Source organism: Lynx canadensis, chromosome C1 (assembly GCF_007474595.2).
Source record: "Lynx canadensis isolate LIC74 chromosome C1, mLynCan4.pri.v2, whole genome shotgun sequence".
NCBI lineage: Eukaryota > Metazoa > Chordata > Mammalia > Carnivora > Felidae > Lynx > Lynx canadensis.
The window spans coordinates 159,974,204-159,994,204 of record NC_044310.1 but is presented as its reverse complement, the minus strand read 5'-3'; the positions used below and the strand labels follow the sequence as shown (position 1 = coordinate 159,994,204).

The 20,001-nt window shown below is 39.9% G+C and overlaps 1 protein-coding gene across 2 annotated transcripts in view; it reads left to right on the top strand.

Annotated features, from left to right (window-relative positions):
• The window catches only part of SLC25A12 (solute carrier family 25 member 12), a 104,463-nt gene extending 85,042 nt beyond the window's left edge, over positions 1-19,421 (top strand). For both annotated transcript variants that reach the window (XM_030323707.2, XM_030323708.1), the window contains 5 exons: positions 11,392-11,532; positions 13,585-13,723; positions 16,298-16,456; positions 16,570-16,660; positions 18,321-19,421. In XM_030323707.2, the coding sequence (XP_030179567.1) occupies positions 11,392-11,532; positions 13,585-13,723; positions 16,298-16,456; positions 16,570-16,660; positions 18,321-18,522 (732 nt within the window). In that variant the 3' untranslated portion in view covers positions 18,523-19,421. The remainder of the gene's footprint in view (positions 1-11,391; positions 11,533-13,584; positions 13,724-16,297; positions 16,457-16,569; positions 16,661-18,320) is intronic.
• The last annotated feature ends 580 nt before the right edge of the window (positions 19,422-20,001 follow it).

Here is a 20,001-nt window from a genome sequence, read left to right as displayed (position 1 = left end):
AAATGGATGCTGAATTTTGCCAGATGCTTTTTCTGCATCTATTGAGATGATCGTGTGATCTTTAGCTTTCATTTTGTTAATGTGGTGTATCACAATGACTGATTTGCAGATGTTAAACCATCCTTACATCCTGGAATAAATCCCGCGTGATCATGGTATATGATTTTCTTAATGTATTTTTGAATTTGGTTTGCTAATATTTTGTTGGGGATTTTTACATCTATGTTCATCAGGGATTTGGGCCTGTAATTTTCTTTTTTTGTGGTGTTCTTGTTTGGTGTTTGGTATCCGGATAATGCTGGTCTCATAAAATGAAATTTTGAAGCATTCCCTCCTCTTCAGTTTTTTGGAACTTAGAGAAAGGATAGGTATTAGTTCTTCTTTAAATGTTTTGTAGAATTCACCAGTGGAACCATCTGTTTCTGGACTTCTGTTTGTTGGTAGGTTTTTGATTATCAAGTCAGTTTTCCTCTTAGTAATCAGTCTATTCATATTTTCTGTTTTTCTGTTATTCAGTCTTGGAAGACTGAATGTTGTATGTTTTTAGGAATTTACCCATTTTTTTTCACGGTTGTCCAATATTGGCATATAATTGTTCATAGTAGTCTTTTATGATCCTTTGTATTTCTTTGTTATCACTTGTTACTTCCTGTCTTTAAAAAAATTTTTTTTTTATTTAAATCCAAGTTAGTTAACGTGTTCAGGAATAGAATTTAGTGATTCATTGCTTACATATAACATCTAGTGCTCATCACAAGTGCCCTTCTTAATGCCCAACACTCATTCAGCCCATCCACCCCTCCCAACACCTTGCCAGCAACCCTCAGTTCTCTGTATTTAAGAGTCCCCATTAAATTTGTTTTTAATGTTTATTTATTTTTGAGAGAGAGAGACAGAGCTCAAGAGGGGAAGGCCAGAGAGAGGGAGACACAGAATCCGAAGCAGGCTCCAGGCTCTGAGCTGTCAGCACAGAGCCCGACGTGGGGCTCGACTCAGGGACTGTAAGATCATGACCTAAGCCAAAGTCAGATGCTTAACTGACTGAGCCACCCAGGCACCCCTCTCCCTCTCTGGTTTTATCTTATATTTGCTTCCCTTCCCTTATGTTCATCTGTTTTGATTCTTAAATTCCACAAATGAGTGAAATCATATGATATTTATCTTTCTCTAATTTCGTTTAGTATAATGCACTTTAGTTCCATCCACGTTGTCGTAAATGGCAAGATTTCATTGTTTTTGATCACCAAGTAATATTCCATTGCATATATATGCCACATCTTTTTTATCCATTCATCGGTCGATGGGCATTTGGGCTCTTTCCATACCTTGGCTATTATTGATAGTACTGCTATAAAGATTGGGTGCATGTACCCCTTCATGTAACTTCCTGTCTTTTATTTCTATTTTTATTTATTTGGGAAGCCTTTTTTTTTAATTAATGTAGCTAAAGGTTTATCAGTTTTGTTTATCTTTTCAAAGAACCAGCTCATAGTTTCATTGATCTTTTCTAGTTTCTTTTTAATCTTATTTATTTCTGCCTTAATATTTATTATTTCCTTTCTTCTTCTAACTTTGGGCTTCATTTGTTCCTAGTTCCTTTAGGTGTAATGTTAGACTGTTTATTTGAGATTATTCTTGTTTTTTGAGGCAGGTCTGTATCACTCTGAACTTCTTATATCTGCTTTTGCTACATTCCACAGATTTTGGTGTGTTGTATTTTCATTTTCATTTGTATCAAGGGATTTTTAAAATTTTTACTTAGATTTCTTTGTTGATCCATTGGTTATTCAGTAGCAAGTTATTACATCTTCACATCTTTGTGATTTTTCCTTTTTTATTTTTTTGTGATTGATTTCCAGTTTTGTTGTGGTCTGAAAAAATGCTTGATAGGGTATCAGTCTTCTTAAATTTACTGAGACTTGTTTTGTGGCCTAACTTGTGATCTCACCTAGGGAATGTTCTGTGTGCACTTGAGAAGAATGTATGTTCTGCTGCTTCTTTGTGGAATGTTCTATATATGTTTATATATATATATAGACACATATATATATATATATATATATAGACACATATATATATATATATAGATATATATGTATCTGGTCTAACGTATCCTTCAAGACTGATTTTTCCATTTTTATTTTCTGTTGAGGTGATCTATCCATTAATGTAAGTGGGGTATTAGAGTCTCCAAATATTATTGTATTGCTGTTGATTTTTCCCTTTGGGTCTGTTAATATTTCCTTTATATATTTAGGTGCTTCTATGTTGAGTGCATAAATATTTACAAATGTTATATATATTCTTGCTGTATTGACTCTTTTATCATAATATAATGCCTATCTTTGCTTGATTAACAGTGTTTTAAAGTTTGTTTTGTCTGATAAGTATAGCCACTCTGGCTTTCTTTTGGTTTTCATTTGCATGAAACATCTTTTTCTGTCCTTTCATTTTCGGTCTGTGTATGTCCTTACATTTGAGATGAATCTCTGGTAAGCAGCATATAGATGGGTCTTGTTTTTTTATCCATTCAGCTTCTTTATGTCTTTCAGTTGAAGAATTTAGTCCATTTATGTTTAAAGTAATTACAAGTAGGTGTGTGCTTATTGACATTTTGTTAATTGTTTTCTGGCAGTTTTGTAGTGACCTTCTGTTCTTCTTGTTCTCTCTTCTTGTGGTTTGGTGCCTTTAGTGTTATGTTTAGATTTCATTTTCATTATCTTTTGTGTATCTACTATAGGTTTTTGCTTTGTGATTACTATGAGGCTCACCTATATCAGCCTGTATGTATACTAGTCTATAATTTTTTAATGTTTATTTATTTTTAAGAGAGAGAGAGAGAGACAGAGACAGAGACAGAGTGAGTGGGTGAAGGGCAGAGAGAGAGGGAGACACAGAATCTGAAGCAGGCTCCAGGCTCTGAGCTGTCAGCACAGAGCCCAGTGTGGGGCTCGAACTCATGAACCATGAGATCATGACCTGAGCCGAAGTTGGACTTAACTGACTGAACCACCCTATACTAGTCTATTTTATGTTGATAACAAGTTATGTTTGAATGCATTCTAAAATTCTACTTTTTTACTATGCTTACCTCCAATTTTATGTTTTTGATGTCACATTTTATATCTTCTTATTCTGTGAATTGTTGTAGTTTTTACTGCTTTTATCTTTTTTTTAATTTTTTTTTTCAATGTTTATTTATTTTTGGGACAGAGAGAGACAGAGCATGAACGGGGGAGGGGCAGAGAGAGAGGGAGACACAGAATCGGAAACAGGCTCCAGGCTCTGAGCCATCAGCCCAGAGCCTGACGCGGGGCTCGAACTCACGGACCTCGAGATCGTGACCTGGCTGAAGTCGGACGCTTAACCGACTGCGCCACCCAGGCGCCCCACTGCTTTTATCTTTTAACCTTCATGCTGGCTTTATAAGTCATTAGTCTACTACCTTTGCTGTACATTTACCTTTACTGGTACAGTATTTACTTTCATATGTTACTTTGTTACCCAACCAGTACCCTTTCTTTTCAGCTTAAAGAAGTCCCATTAACATTTATTTTTAGGCCAGTTTAGCAGTGATGAGCTCCTTTAGTTTTTGCTTGTCTGGAAAACTTTACCTCTCCTTCAATTCTGAATGATAATCTTGCTAGCTAGAGTATTCTTGGTTGGGAGATTTTGCTTTCAGCACTGAATATATCATTGCCATTCCTTTATGGCCTGCAAAGTTTCTGTTGAAAAATCTGCTAATAGTCTCATGGAGTTCCCTTCTATATAACAGGTTCTTTTTCTGTTGCTGCTTTTAAGATTACCTCTTTAACTTCTGAGATTTTAATTATAATGTCTCTTGCTTTGAATCTCTTTGGCTTCATCTTATTTGGAACTCTCTGGGCTTCCTAGATCTGGGTGTCTGTTTCCTTCCCCTGGTTAGGAAAGTAGTCACCCATTATTTCTTCAAATAAGTTATGTCTCTTTCTCTCTCTTTTCTCCTTCTAGGAGAATTTTGTTCTGCTTGATGTTGTGCTATGAGTCTCTTAAGCTATCTTCACTTTTTTCCTTTTGCTGCCCTGTTTGGTTGAGTTCTGCCCTGTCTTCCTGGTCACTTATCCTTTTTTTCTGCTTCATCCGGTCTGCTCTTGAATCCATCTAGTTTATTTTTCAGTTCAGTTATTGTGTTTTTCAGCTCTGTAACTTCTTTTTTGTACTTTTTTACATTATCAGTCTCTTTATTGAAGTTTCTTCATCTATTCTATCAAGATTGGTGAGCATATTTATGATCATTACTTTGAACATTTTATCAGGTAAGTGACTTCTCTCCATTTCATTGTTTCTTTCATTAGATATTTTTTTTCTGGAATTTTATCTTATTATTTCATTTAGGACATATTCCTGTATTTCCTCCATTTGTTTGACTCTGTTTGTTTCTCTATCGTAAGCAAAACAGCCATCTCTCCCAGTCTTGAAGAAGTGCTCATAGGAAGACTGGGGATGTGTTTCTATCTGCTGTCTGTGTACCCTGGGGGTGGTAGTCTGTCAGGAACTGTCTCTCCAATTGTTTTAGTCCTGTGGACCCCAGAAATGCAGGCCTCCTGACCACTATAGCCAGATGCTTGTCAAGGGGCATCCCCTGTGCAGACTGCTTATACCCACTTGCTTTGGCAGGGCCACAGGAGAGGGCAGGGCCAGGGCAAGCTCACTTGCCAGGTTTAGCAGGACCAGGGCTACAGAAGAGGGCAGGCCTGGGGTAAGGCTGCCCACTGGGTTTAGGCAGGGCAAAGCTGCAGAATAGTGCAGGGTCAGGGCAAGTGATGCTAGCAAGGAGAGGAAGAATGCAAGACTGATGCCTACCAGTGCCAGCACTAGCAAGGCAGGAGAGTGCACAACCTGTCCCCAGAGAGGATTCCAACAGACCCTTGTCCTTCCAGCAGATACTTTATGTCTAGCCTATGGATCTCTTTCATGTATGGTCTAGGTGCCCTTTAAGCTGCTGCTTTTACACTGGGTCCCAGGGTGAGTGAGTATGTGCACAAGCCCTTCAAAAGGGGAGTCTCCGTTTCCTTCAGCCCTTGGGTCTCCTGGAAGTGAGCCTCACTGGTTTTTAAAGTCAGACATTTTGGGGAGCACTTGGGTGGCTCAGTTAGTTGGGCATCCAACTTCGACTCAGGTCATGATCTCGCGGTTCGTGGGTTCGAGCCCCATGTCGGGCTCTGTGCTGACAGCTCAGAGCCTGGAGCCTGCTTTGGATTCTGTGTCTGCCTGTCTGTCTGTCTGTCTGTCTGTCTCTCTCCCCCTCTCTCTTCCTCCCCTCCTCATGCTCTCTCTCTCTCTCAAAAATGAATAAACATTGAAAAAAAAATTAAAAAAAAAAAAAGTCAGGCATTTTGGGAACTTGTCTGTAGTACAGGTCCCAAGGGTTGGGGTACCTGATGTGGGGCTTGAACCTGTTGCTTGTCAGGAATACACTCTATATTTGTGATTTCACTCTAGAATGGGTGGGGTTTTTGGCAATACTGCATCTCTGCCTATTATACCTATCTCCATGTGGCCTTTTTATCTGTTGTGGAGGAGCTGTTGAGCTAGTTTTTAGGTCTTTTTTGGAGAGAATTGTTCCATATGTAGTTGTAGATTTGGTGTGTTCTGGGTTTTCTCATACTACCATGTTGACCTGCCCACTCTGTGGTTGTTTTTTCAAAGAAAAGGTTACGTAGAGTTTCTTAGACATGTCTGTAAACTTAAATGGGAAAAAAATTAATGTCTTTCCAAGTCAAAAACGCAGAAGGTTTAACAGTCTAAATAGACTAACCTATATGTAGTTTTTAAACATCTCTCTGGTAAGTACCTGTTTTTATGTTTAAACTCTAACCAGAGCACTTACCTGCCTGATCACATTAACTCTTTCAGGGAGTGTATACTTCTGAATGGGTAGAAGTCCTACAACTCAGGGTGTATTTATTGTTCAGCAGAAGGCTAGTGTAATCTTAATGTGTTGCCGATATTCTTAGCCCTGTGTGAACATACCTCCTGAACAACATGTCCCTTCCCTTGATATCTTGCTTTCAGTCTACGATGCTCTCACATTAGTGCACAAGAGCTCTGTGAGGTATATTGGGCTGTTGTTGGGATCCCTATTGTCATATAGGAAACCAAGGAATGGGAAGGTTATGACCTATCCAGGGTTACAAAGTCAATGACACTATAGGTCAACAAACCTGGAATCTTTCCACTCTTCCATGCTTCCTCCCTTCAGTCTATGCATGCACACAACTGTAGGTGCAGCAAGAGGTCCATTTGTTAGCTGGAGCATCTAGTGACCCTAGGGCCAAGATTTGTAGCTAGCCAGCTCATTATACTGTGTCTTCCTCAACAAGCTGAGTTTGCACATCTCTAAAGAGTTGTTTGGGAGCAGTCTCTCCACCTCCCATCCCACCAATCAGTGTGTTCCCAACTTGATACTTGCATATTTATGTGAACACATACATATGTGTACAAGTTCAAAGTCCATATGTATTTATGTCAGAGGGGCTCATGATAGATACACAGATTCTGACTCTTCCTTTACTCTCGTTAGAGGTATGTGTAGTTTTATCTATTCATATTTTAACACCCTCACATATATTAGTGACTCAACAATGAGCAAATTGTACTTTAGTCCTTTTAAGTTATCATGGTCCTAGGCTGTTTTGGAAAGAACCATTAATATTTCCCATTGCTTTATAAAATATGTAAGAATGTTTGGTTGATGGTATCTGAGACAGAGTCACTGTCTGTTCCTATACTTCTGGAGTCAGTCCTGGTGACAGTTAATTCTGTGACTTTTATTTGTTTGGCTATTTTAAATGCACATAGTTTGTACATCTGCTCAAGTTCCTGGTGTGGCCTTAAACTGAAATTAGATTTTCATCAATATCTGTAAGGAAAGACTTTATAATGAATTGTTCAGTTTGTGGTTAGAGGGAAATATTTCCAAACTACAGGAGAAACAGATCAAAGAAGAAAGTAAACAGGAGACTTGGCACGAGCAGGGCCAGGTCCTCCTGCCTCTTTGTGGACTCTGCCCCTGGGGCAGGATTGTGAGGGCAGGAGGTTGAGCAGGCCTGATCCTGTATGCAGCCCCTTGGCCTCGGGCACATCAGAGGCTTGGTGACAGTTTTCCATCCTTTTTTCCTGACTTTTGCTGTCCACTTTAGTTGGTTTATTTTCTCATTAAGAAAAAATTTATGTGACACAAGATTGAATGGAAGTGTTTACATTCTTTCTCTTCCTGTTATATATAGATAACCTTCATTCAGAATGGGAGTTGTTCTCTTTTATTGTGTCATTTGTAATTCAATTCTAGAACAAAGAAACGACAACTTAGTACTGAAAAGTGAAAGCTTCTAAAACAGTTTTAATATCAATGCTTGCTTCTCTCTATAAAAATAGGCAGCAAATTTGAAGAGGGAAATTTAGCAAGTAGAAGTTTAGAAGTTAATTTTGGTGATTTGATGAGTGAAACAAGTTCCTCAAAGGTATTGTATGGAGTGGCGTTATCTAATGTAAGCATCAGTACAAGGAGCAGCAGGATGGCAGATGAGACCGTGTCCATTTAAGACTGTATAGCTGTGTATCATCATAATTTAATTAGAAATTTTATATATCTTGGTGTCTGTTATTTCAGATCACTATCTATATTTGGTTAGATTGTTTGATGTTCATACCTAAATAGATGGATAAGCCTGTTTAAAGTTTTGGATCCACAGATAACTAGTGCTAACTAGTTTTTAAAATGCATTCAACGTATATAAATTACCAAATTTATTATGGGGAAGAATGTGTGAAAGAGGACATAGTCTATAAAAGAAGTCATTGTTTCTAAGACCAGTTCTGTTTCTCATTATTTTTTCTATTTTTTGTTTTTGAGCAGTTAATACATTTCATGATTCAGAATTTAAAAGGTACAATAGGATATGCTTTCAGGTACACATTTCTCTTTCCAGGAGGCAACCAATATTTTCATCTCTAAGCCATTCTAATTTTGATGAACTTAGGTTAATTTTGACATATTGGTCATCAGTGGATACCTATATTTTATGTTTTGTTTATGTTGGCATGATTTTATTATGATCCTATTACCTGATCAAGAGCATATAATTGTTTCCACTTAACTCTTTCCTTACTTGGGCATTTACATTCTTTTGTTTAATTTATTGCTCTTTAAAGTAGCAAACATATTTGCATATTTGTAAAAAGCAAAACATATGGACATATTTGTAAAAATATACTTTTTATTCTATTGTAAAGTTATATTTTTATTTCACAATTTAACACTTCTGAAATTCAGCATATTCAATGATTATTATAACCAGGGTTTTTTCCCTGTGAAAAGCTGTTTTTAATGTAATATTACTTAAAATCAGTAGAGCCTTAAAATAGAAATGATATTTTCCTATATTTGTGTTTCAGAGTGGAAGCAATTAAGAATGTGATAAAACCTGGGGCACCTGGGTGGCTCAGTCGATGAGTGTCCAGCTCTTGGTTTTGGCTCAGATCATGATTTCACAGTTTCATAGGTTCAAGCCCTACATCGGGCTCTGCTCTGGCAGGATGGAGCCTGGTTTGGATTCTTTCTCCCTCTCTGCCACTCCCCGACTCACACTGTCTCTGTCTCTCTCAAAATAAATAAACTTCAAAAGTGTTTTTAAAAATGTGGTAAAACATAATCTTTGTTCTGGGTCACTAGATTTCTTACTAGAGCAATTGAATTAACTGCAGATTTTATCCCCCCATCTCATGTCCCCAGTTTAGGTCAGTCTCAGAGTTCGGAAAAGGACAGCACATATTTGCCATGTGTGTTTCCCTTTAATTGTTACGAAATATCCAAAGTTTTAGACAACTTAAATAGTCATTTTTATTATTTTTTAAATTATTCAATGTTTCTGGATAGTATTTGCCTACATATTCCTGGGTCTATCATAAAATATAAGTAAATTTTAATAAATATATAAATAAATATAATAAAATACAAAAGTATAAGTTTTACCGCATACACAGACTTGTGCAATTGCTAGATGTTTTCCTCCTTCAAATATAGTAGAGTATGTAGGTGTGAATGAAACTCATAGATATGTGCCTTGCTATAGTGTCATTGCTTTGTTGTTTATATGCTCGCTTGTCAGATGTATGTATAAATCCAAATCAGTTTAGTTTTGTCATTACGTCCAGTGCATTGTCAGGACTTTGTATGCATTCTGGGTAACAGATCTTCAAAGCACACAACAGTTAATGTGTTACACGTTACATGTACACTGAGAAAGAAATGTAAGAGTTGTTAAAGGAGTGCAAATCTCAGTAAACTGGCAGTTATTTCCAGAAGGGTGTGGCGAGCCGGGGAGGAGGAAGTGTGGGCTGGGAGACTGCTGGTTGGCATACTCTTGCTTTGTGGGATGCTTTAATTTACTAATGATTAAAAACATGGAAGAACTTTGTATTTATTTAAACATGATGTCCATATTTAATGTGAGGATCACCCAAGGTTTGACATCATCTGGTGGTGACAAAGTTTGGGGGTTATAATCAAAATTTGTGTTTCTATTATTATTTGTTTAATTCTGCTTTAGTTGAGAACGTAAGGTGCATTTTCCCAAAGATGGTCTTTGCAACCATTATTTAAAAAGAGATTTCAGGGAAGTAGTAAACTTTTTCAATTTGTTTGGTCTTTAATACTAGCTGCAGGAGCAATTACTTGGATTATCATTTTAACATAATTTTTTACCCAGCAATCCTTTTGAAAGTATTGTTTGCTTAGATTGAAACATTGAAATGCTTCCTTCTGCCTGCAGTGCAACAGATTAAAAGAGAGGGAAACACAGGCAAATCAACATGTAAAATTGGGTCACGTATCGTTCGGGGACTTGTGTGCCAGTGGTCTGGATTGTCGACTTGGGAGCTGCAGGAGACCCAGAGAGAGACAGCAAATTGCTTGCCCCCTGAGCTTGGTGGACAAAAAGGGGATTAGGGCCCTGGGGGATCCAGGACAGTAAGCTGCCCACGAAGTGGAAAGGAATCTCGCGTCAGTGTTGGCAGTCGTGGATGTCATGGATGGGAGTGAGGGGTCAGGATTGGAGCAGGCGTAGTTGAGGGGTTTCCAGCTCCGGCCAGTTAGCAGAATGGCTGAGACTTGCTGCCCCGTGAAAGTAGGACTGGAAGGACTGTGGGTTTTAGATAAATGAACAGGGATGGGGGTGAAGGTAGAGTGTTGGGTTTTATGGGTATTGTTTGCAATATTTCTATACCTGTGGAACTATAGTGCCCCAGTGAGGCCTTTCCTGTTTCCTGATTCACATGTGACTTGCTGTTGCAGTGAAGTTACGATTATAGAATATAATTATGACTATATGAATATGGTTATGATCGTGTAATATAAACAACTGCAGTTCAGATGAAGATGTGCAAATGAGATTTTTTCACTTCATGGAGATGTATATATTTATTTATGTTTTAACAAATGTATTTTTATGTATCCATACACATACACACACCCATATACGTTTTTTACTTTCTTACAAAAACCAAAAAAAAAAAAGTTGGTAGCAGTTTTGTTAAACATTCTTCTTTTTTTTCTCCTCGACTAGTTAACAGATTTCAGATGCAAATACACCCTCATTATCTGAATTCAAATCCCTGTCACTCACCACCATTGTGGAGTGTGGCTTTGATTTGCCAGTTTTGTACTCGTGGTAACTAGAGGTTCCACTTCCTAGCAGAGTTTTTCTGGTTTTGTCTTAATACTGAAAGTGTCTTTCTACATTCTCTCCTTTTAGCTCTGTATCTGTCTCCAGAGTTTTGCTCAGGATAATATATTTTAGAATTTGAACCATGGGAGACTTTTCCCCTCTGACTTAAGGCACGTCTGTGGGGGCGAAGTTGTGTTAATTGCTTTACAATCCACGGCAGTGGAAATGGGTGGCTGAGCTAAAAAGAATGATTGCTAAGAAAAGAAAAAAAACAACTGTAGATCCAAATTTTACCTCCAGCTTACAAAAGATACCAACCGGTCTTCTGCCATCACTTTCCCTTTCATTGGGGAACTCCCCACTGCCTCATCTGGCTTCACTTTTGTTTTCCAAATGAGTTTATTAGTTTTGCCATTTTGGGTGCTGAGTTGACTCTGGAAAAACTGGTCTGAGAAATACTCCTGACATTTCAGATAGAAACAAACCCAGACATAGATTGACTTGAATTTGGGACCATCCCTGTGGGCCCCTCCATTATTGGCCGAAGCGTGGGACTCTCAGTCTCCTGTGAAGAGGGAAGAGTAAAGTGGTACCATGTAGAGGCTTTTCTGGATTTTTCTTGGTTACACTGTCAGTCGGTCTCTGATTTGGAAATCTGCTTCTGTCTCTCCTCCCTTGCCTACAGGCTGGCGGCTCTCAAGTCATCTTTACTAATCCATTGGAGATAGTAAAGATTCGCCTGCAGGTAGCTGGAGAAATCACCACAGGACCCAGGGTCAGTGCCCTGAATGTACTCCGGGACCTGGGACTTTTTGGTCTGTATAAGGTGGGTAGATTCCCTTGGGTTATCTCAGTAGACAGCTTATAATGTACTCAATAGAACCGTGAAAGAATGTGGAAACCAGGCTTCTCCCTCCAAACTGGAAAAGTAATTTTGTCCAGCAGTGTAGTCCCTTGAGTACAAAATCAGACAAAAAGAAAAAATCAGGACACTTCTATTAGAGGCAGTGGGATATACAAACACACTCTCCTGTTGTCATCTTCAGGCTTTTATGAGGCTGCCAGCAGGGAGGCCAGCACTGCAGACCTGCTGGCTTTAGGCTCACAGCCTTTTATTTGACCACAGGTTTGGGAAAAGTTTCTTTGGTGTTCTCTTTGGGCTGTTTTAGGACTTCAAAATAGTCTTGTGTTTATTTTGAGTCTGAGTTATCTCTATCGTTATCTTCCCAGTAGGAGCTTCTGTTTGTCTTAATAATTTGACCACAGTGAAACAGTAGTAGAGTTTGGTAGAATTCAGGTCTTAAGAAGTTAAGTGGTAGGATTTGTCAATAATGAATTCCATTAAAAAAAAAAAAAACAAAAACCAGAGTGTACTGTACTTTAGCAGAATGCCAGTCAACAGATTCCTTCCCTGCAGGTATACTTACTCCCATCATTACAGATCAGATGTAATGGAGCAGAAGCTATTATTTTTCTTAAACAAGGAAGAGTATTTCTTTCCATTCTTTTGCCTGGTATAAGAGGGGAATACGTAAATTTAGCTGCTATTAGACAACTGTGTTTCCACAGCATCTGGTTTATTTATAGATCTGTTGCTGTAGAAATGTGTAAATTGGCTTCTGGAGCCGCAAATTAGAAATTAGAATTTCTCTAGATTAGATTCACACAGGTACAGGGCTCTTGGGAGACCAGTAAACCAATGATGCTTGAATCTTGGGAGAGTTCTGTATACATTCCCTCCCCTTCACCCGCAATTTCCATCCTTTTTTTGGAATTACCTTTGAGAGCTAAATTTATTGATACTGTTTCTGTCTGTATCATTCTTCAGAGAGTTCTTGGAATTTTTTTTTTTAATGTTTGAGTTTGTCTTTTGAAAACAGAACCATTAGGGAAACAAGTGCCAAAGACAGTGTATTTGCCTGGCTAGATAAAGCCCTGGGCAGTAGAATAGCATGGGCTACTAACCAAGCTGAGGGAGGCATTTATTGTGAGCTTTCTACTCCCGTGGAAACTTCCGCTAAAATAATTTGTCCTAGTTCCCCACCCCCGCCCCTCCTCTGCTGTTCAGGACATGGGGGCCCAGGAGGGAAGATTGGTGGTTTCTTTTTTCCCCTTTTGTAGAATAGTCACCTTTCTTTTCCACTGCCATTGTCTGTAGCTTCTTAACTGGTACTCCATGGGTTCTAAGCTGTGTAGATCGAATTGGTGAATTGTTAGAACTGTGGGCTGCCTTTGCTGCTTACTTTGGAATCAAGCTATTAACCTTGGGTTTCCAAGTCTGTTGCCACTCATGTCCTTCCCCATTGCATCCACCAAAGCCACACGGAACAAGCAGCCTAGAAGTTTGAGAATTAAATTTTTTTAACCTTAGAATCTGAATCTGGGGGTGCCTGGGTGGCTTGGTTGAGCGTCCAACTTTGGCTTAGGTCATGATCTCACGGCTCATGGTTTGAGCCCTGCGTTGGGCTCTGTGCTGACGGCTCGGAGCCTGGAGCCTGCTTCAGATTCTGTGCCTCCCTCTGTCTCTGCCCCTCCCCTGCTTGTGCTCGCTTTCTCTCTCTCTCTCTCAAAAATAAATAAACATTAAAAAATCTCAATCTGTATTGGAAATGCCAGAAAATTCTTAGTTATCAGGATAACATCATTACCCACTTAATGAACTCTAGGACTCGAGTCCACAAGCCTTTCTCAAACTTTGAGCCATGTATATTTGTCTATGCTCCTCTCGCCACCCCCACCCCCCCGCCCCCCATTTCTATTCCACATCAGTCCCCATGCTGTTTGAGGGAATACCTAATACTTGTCACCCTGGATCCCTTATGGGCATTCATGGCCCTGTTTACATAACTGTTTTGCACTATTTCCTCACTTGTGACAGGGTGCCAAAGCGTGTTTCCTCCGAGACATTCCCTTCTCTGCAATTTATTTTCCTGTTTATGCTCATTGTAAACTACTTCTGGCTGATGAAAATGGACACGTGGGAGGTATAAATCTCCTTGCAGCTGGAGCCATGGCAGGTAACTAGAATTTTCTTTTTTAAACCAAAGAACCCTTCCCCCATTCTCTTTAAGAAGTACAGAATCTCTGTGTACCGTCTGCCTTTATTTCTGGAAGGGTTATTGTTTGTATCTGACTTAGTTTAAATATGATCACTTTTTTTCCTTTGTGGGATGTGCTCTAATTCTGATGAGAGTTAATTACATTTGCATACTGTGGATAAACAGCATAATGCAGCTTAGCAACTCAGAGCCAAATTAGATCTGCCCATCTAAATTGGGCTTTCATCATTAATGTGCGCCTCCCATGCCCCTGAAACCTTGGGTGTAGCCAAGCAAGCTAAGCATTAAGGTGGAAAAATTCTTCATCAAATCAGTTGCTTCATTGTATCTTATGTGATGCCCACGTCTAGCCTGCCTCACTTGCTATTTCTGCATGTTGGAGTCCCCATGATTTGCCTTAGAACTTGAGCTTTCCTCATGATACTGTCAGTGTTCCTTCTACCGTCATTCTAATTAGATCAAAGTAAGCAGTACTTTCCCAGCAAACTACCCCATACTCAAATGGGCATCTCTTCTCTGTCCTTTAACACTTTCTTTAATAATACCTGTTTGCGTAAGTTTTATCTTCTGTACTAGGCTGGGAGCTTTTTGCAGGGAGGAGTTTTATTCTCTTTATCCTTACTATCCCTTCGTGGCCAGCATGGTAATAATAGGAGCTCAAAAAATGTCAGTGGGATAAATGAAAATCTTCATCTGGTCTAAGATCCCAAATTAGACACAAAAGAAATTCCATCTGAAAGAGGAGCCTAACACATGCAGGCAGGTACTAAGATGTTTTCTTTTGATCGCACAGGCCTAGCCTTCCTCTTGAAGGAGCTGACTGGGGATAGTAGGGGAGGACCACGTGTCCTTGGCTGCACCGGCACTCAGAAATGACAGAGGAAGGAAAAGGCATGTGTTTGCTCTCCATTACTGCTGGTCAGAGATAGAAACATGAAGGGTGTACACAGACCCAAACGGAGTCCCCAGATGCTGGTGTAGGTCTAACTGCCTGGACTCATGGTGCCGTATAGCTCTCACTGGGTTCGTTCTCCTCTGGTGCCCTGGCTATACAGCAGAACAGCCTGAGCACTTCCTGAAGTGTGGGGTGCGTATGGTGGGGTTCTAAGGGTGTTGGGATGGACCATGTTCTTGTCCTTGCCCACGATGACAGGGAATGACTTGTGATGGTTAAAAAACTCTCCAGGGAGCTCTGAGTCCTTATTTGGGGTCTACCAAATCCCGTGTCCTCTGGCCTTTGCTATTTCAGTCAACTGCACATTTGAAAGCCAGAAAAACTATCTGCTCTGTCTTGGCACTGAGTGCTCATCCAGCCTCTTTTGGGTACTCACCAAAGGCTCCCAGTTTTAAATGGGGCCAGGAAATTTTCCCTCCAGACTTTGGCCTGTGCTTTCCAGTCAGCAGCAAAAAACCAGCCAAAGAACAGTCTAATCGTGGACAGGCATTTTGCCAACAGTTGATGGAACCAAGGAAACATTTCCATGGAACTGTCAGCACCAACTTTTTGCCCACAGATACTCGATGTCAAGTTTTCATAATGGAAGATGATTTTTTCTCATTTTTTTTCCAGTAAAGCCTTGCTGGCAGGGCCTGGGAACATTTAGAATTCAGAACATTCCAAAGACAGACAATTTTCCTTGTTTCATCTGAATACGGTGCAGGGCCATGTGGAAGGGGGGGTATTCGCATCATCCTGTAACAGGCTCCCACAAAGTCCACTAGCTCCACCTGCCTGGTGATGATTCAGTGATATTCAGGCCATTTGAATATCTTCCCCCTGAGGAAGGTTATCTTGCTCCTTTATTCCCTGCTTTGTTTTATGTGAAAGACGTGGTTGTGAAATCCATTTTGGGTGTCCCGCTGCTGATCAATCTCAGCATGACCCCAGGGAGCTCACGCACGGGGGATAGATAATAAGGCCTTTTGATGATCGGTTCTCATATTGTTCCTTAACTGGTTGCCTGGCTGCCTCTGCTCCAATTGTAATGACTTCTGTCATGTAAGCATGTCTGAAAGGAGTCCCAGTCAACTCTTGAGTTAGCCCTCAAACAGGTGAGTGGATATGAGTACTGACAGTCACCTTGCACAGTAAGATGACAAGAATCAGCAAAAACCACTGGTTTGTTGTCAGGTACATTTAACATCTCATTAAATGGACAGTGTCCTCATTTCTTACTATATACATAAATACTTGTGTCTTATTTACCAAAAAAAGGAGGTAAAATAATTGAAACCTAAAGAGGAGTACTTGGGAATCATCCTGGTAATATTGCTGCATTTTTTCCTGTCACAGTTCTTTGGGATCATGCAGTGTAGAGTGATTTTCCTAATTCATAAAGAAAAAAGAATTCTGTTCCACGTTGAAGCAGCTAGTAGCCTTATGTGTCCTTTTTTCCGTGAGTGCCCAGGCATCTCTTTAAGAAACTTTGAGTTAGAGCAGTTAAAGTTGCTAATTGTATTGTTAGATGTTAGCAGTATGTCTGTTCTTTATAAGGTACTTTGGATGACTTACATGTGCCTTTCTCCTGAAAGGTGTGCCTGCTGCTTCTCTGGTGACCCCCGCTGATGTCATCAAGACAAGATTGCAAGTGGCCGCCCGTGCTGGCCAGACGACATACAGTGGTGTCATTGACTGTTTCAGGAAGATACTCCGGGAAGAGGGGCCCTCAGCATTTTGGAAGGGGACTGCAGGTAGGGACTAGGGCCGTACAGAATGGCTGTCTGGTGTTAGGGACCTGCTCCCATTACTCACTGGTCGGCTTTGCCACAGCCATGTTAAGTATCCCCACTCCCATCTTTTTCAGCTCGAGTGTTTCGATCTTCTCCCCAGTTTGGTGTTACCTTGGTCACCTATGAACTTCTCCAGCGGTGGTTTTACATTGATTTTGGAGGCCTGTAAGTGCAGCTGTTCAACTCCTTGTAAAAGAAAGCACCACAATCAAAGTAGGCCTTTGGCCTACAAAGGCATTTTTGAAACTATTAGAAACTAGGACGACAGAGAATCCTACAGGACCAGTGCATTTAAAACAAACAGTGGGCTTGGGGTGCCTGGGTGGCCCAGTTGGCTAAGCATCTAACTCTTGATCTCAGCTCAGGTCTTGATCTCGGGGTTGTGAGTTCAACCCCTGCGTGGGACTGCACACTGGGCACGAAGCCTATGTAAAAAAAAAAATAAATAAATAAATAAAACAGTGGGCTTGAGAAGCTTCAGTATCAGGGGAGTGAGACCTTGGTAGGGGGACATCATACACAGTATTAAGCCGTTACTTGGGGAAAGTGAAGGCAAGCAGCAAATTAAAATGTTATGTGAATAAATTATCTTTTTTAGTATAAGCAAATACTGAGCTTCATGGATCTAGGTCCTTATTATTTGAATTTATTATATGGTCTTTTAACCAGAAGTAATGTAAATCTGTGTTAGTAACATTTTAATGAACTTTGTTTCAAAGGCTCCATCAAGCCCTTTCATACCTTCAAGACTTCGTTATTCACCATAATTTATGACTAGATAGGTATAGGTGTTCTTAGAGCTAACAAACAGGAAAAAAAGAGAGGTTATGCCCATGGACATAATCACTGGTGAGATCTAGGTCAGAAATTGGGCCACTTGAAGTCTGTTCTGAGAAGAAAAGGAACTACTTGTTGAATCTGCTGAGGGGGGAAGGTTGTACCCGAGCAAGTACTTATCAGCTTTTTAGCAGATGATCAAATCCCGTATCTGGGTCTTCATCTCATAAACCTTTGACCCCCTTTCTTGCTCAGAGGCCAAATAGGAAATTAGCTGTTGAACCAAGAAGTAGAGGGACTTAAACAAAGGAAGTAAGAATAGTAGTCTCACAATTCCAGGCTTTCCTATGCTTTCAGATTGTGTCAAAGTAAGAGTTCTCTCTATTTCTCTTTAAATTTAGTAATACTTCATGAGTTTACTATTTAAAAAGTTAGCTTTTTAATGTTTTTTTTTTTTTTATTATTATTTTGAGAGACACAGAGTGTGGGCAGGGGAGGGGCATAGAGAGAGAGGGAGACACAGAATCTGAAGCAGGCTCCAGGCTCCTAGCTGTCAGCATGGAGCCCGACGTGGGGCTCGAACTCACAGACTGTGAGATCATGACCTGAGCCGAGGTCGAACGCTCAACCAGTTGAGCCCCCCAGGCACCCCAAAAGTTAGCTTTTTAAACTATGTCAGAATAAAAGAAAAATATAAACTTTTTATGACTAATTTATGCTTAGTACAGAAAATTTGGAAAATGGAAAAGTGTAAAAGAGAAAGTCACTCATGGTCCTGTTTCCCAGAGAGTTTTAATATTTAAGTGTATTTGTTTCTGATCTTTTTTCTGTGGACCTATTTATAAATTGAGACCACCAAAAAAAATGTGAATGTGTTGCTTTCCAAGCAGCTATAAATCATAACAAACGTAGCATAGATGACCAGGAACTATTCGGACGAACACTCCTCTTTGTGGCACATGGGTGAGGCTGAAAGTGTTCTCCCATCCTCATGTGCCGTCCTCATCAGTCTTGAGCGCACTAACCATTAGCTTTTTCCTATCAACAGCAAGCCCTCTGGCTCAGAACCAACACCTAAGTCACGCATCGCAGACCTTCCTCCTGCCAATCCTGATCACATCGGTGGATACAGACTGGCCACAGCCACTTTTGCTGGCATTGAAAACAAGTTTGGCCTTTATCTCCCCAAATTTAAAGCTCCTAGTGTTGCTGTGGTTCAGTCAAAGGCGGTGGCGGCGGCCGCTCAGTGATGAGACAACCACTGAGTGTGGCAAAATGGTTGCCCTGGAGAGAGAGGCCTCGAAGAGCAGCCCTGTAATGTATCCAGTCAGCTGCATGGTGCTGACTGAGCTGAGGAGTCAAACTATTCTTTCTATATGACATATACATATATTTGTTTATAAAGTAATCATTTGCCCAGGAAAAAGCGACAACGCAGTTTGAAGCTTTAGTCTTAAGTGTTGAAATGTTTTCTAAGCCTTGGCATGAATTAGTGTTCTAGACTGCTTTGCACAGCTTGCACTTATAGTGACTGTACATATTGTACATCTTTGTACAGAGACATCTTGGCACCTCATCCCAACAAATCACGTTTATAGAATGTAATGCGGTTCTAAGTGGCTTGAAATGTACAGAATGTTTTGAAAGTGTTTTATTAAGAGTCACACAAAAATAAATGTATTAAAATTAAATTCATTCTCTTATTGGTGACTTATAGAAATAAAGCATCAATATTGGATGTATTTAATTTCCAGCTCGTTTTCCATTCTGGAATAAAAAGGTATTTGCTAATAAGGAGGCATAATGAGGCCAAGTGCTTACACCATTGAATAAGAGATCCTTGGAAGATGCATGCTAGTAGATGCCAGAGGATCAGGCTAATGACTTGTGTGTGCTGATGTGTTTCCATTTGTATTTAATATGTGTATAGATTCTCCTCTGTTCATCAATCAAAAGGCATTTCCTAGACAGCTCCTCTCCTGTCAGTGGGCATACGGAAATAGGGATGTCTCCAGCATTACTGGCTTAGTTTTGCTTTCCTCTGACACAGCAAGGCAAGGGCCTAGCTTTTAAGATTAAAAGATACTTTGGCAATTTTCCTTCATATGGACATGTTTCCAATCAAAAATAAAATGCACACCAAAATGTATGCATGTAGTTGGATTTTCCTTCGTAAATACTCTGATAGTGCTTTTTATTTTGATTCACTACCAGTTCCAAAGAACTCATGATCAGGAATCCCTCTCTCCCACTTCTATAAGAAAGTATTTGATTTGGAAAGGGCTCTGGGAGTGAGGGGAGGGAGGACGATAAAGAGAAGCTGTATCTTGGGATTTTTAGTGGGGTCTAGGTTCTTCCTTATGAATCCAAATACAAACTACTTATTCCAAAAGTCACTCACCCAGGATGTGATTACTAATTTAGATCTAAACATGCATCTTGACAGCCACATCTACACTTTGCTGTGCTTGTGATTTGATGTGTACGTCAGAATTTACTTTAGCAAAGTGCTTTGGGAAAACATTATTGCTGTTGCCGATAAGCTGGGATAGGAGAATGTATGCAAATATTTTCAAGGGACAAACTTGGAGATAGACCAAGTCACTTAGTATCCTACACAACACTCATTACTTGATGGCTGACAGGTCTGTAACACAACTATAGGCACTCTCAGGCCCTCCAGCAACAAAAGACTTAGCTTTGAAAGCAAGTTTTTTCCAAATGTATTC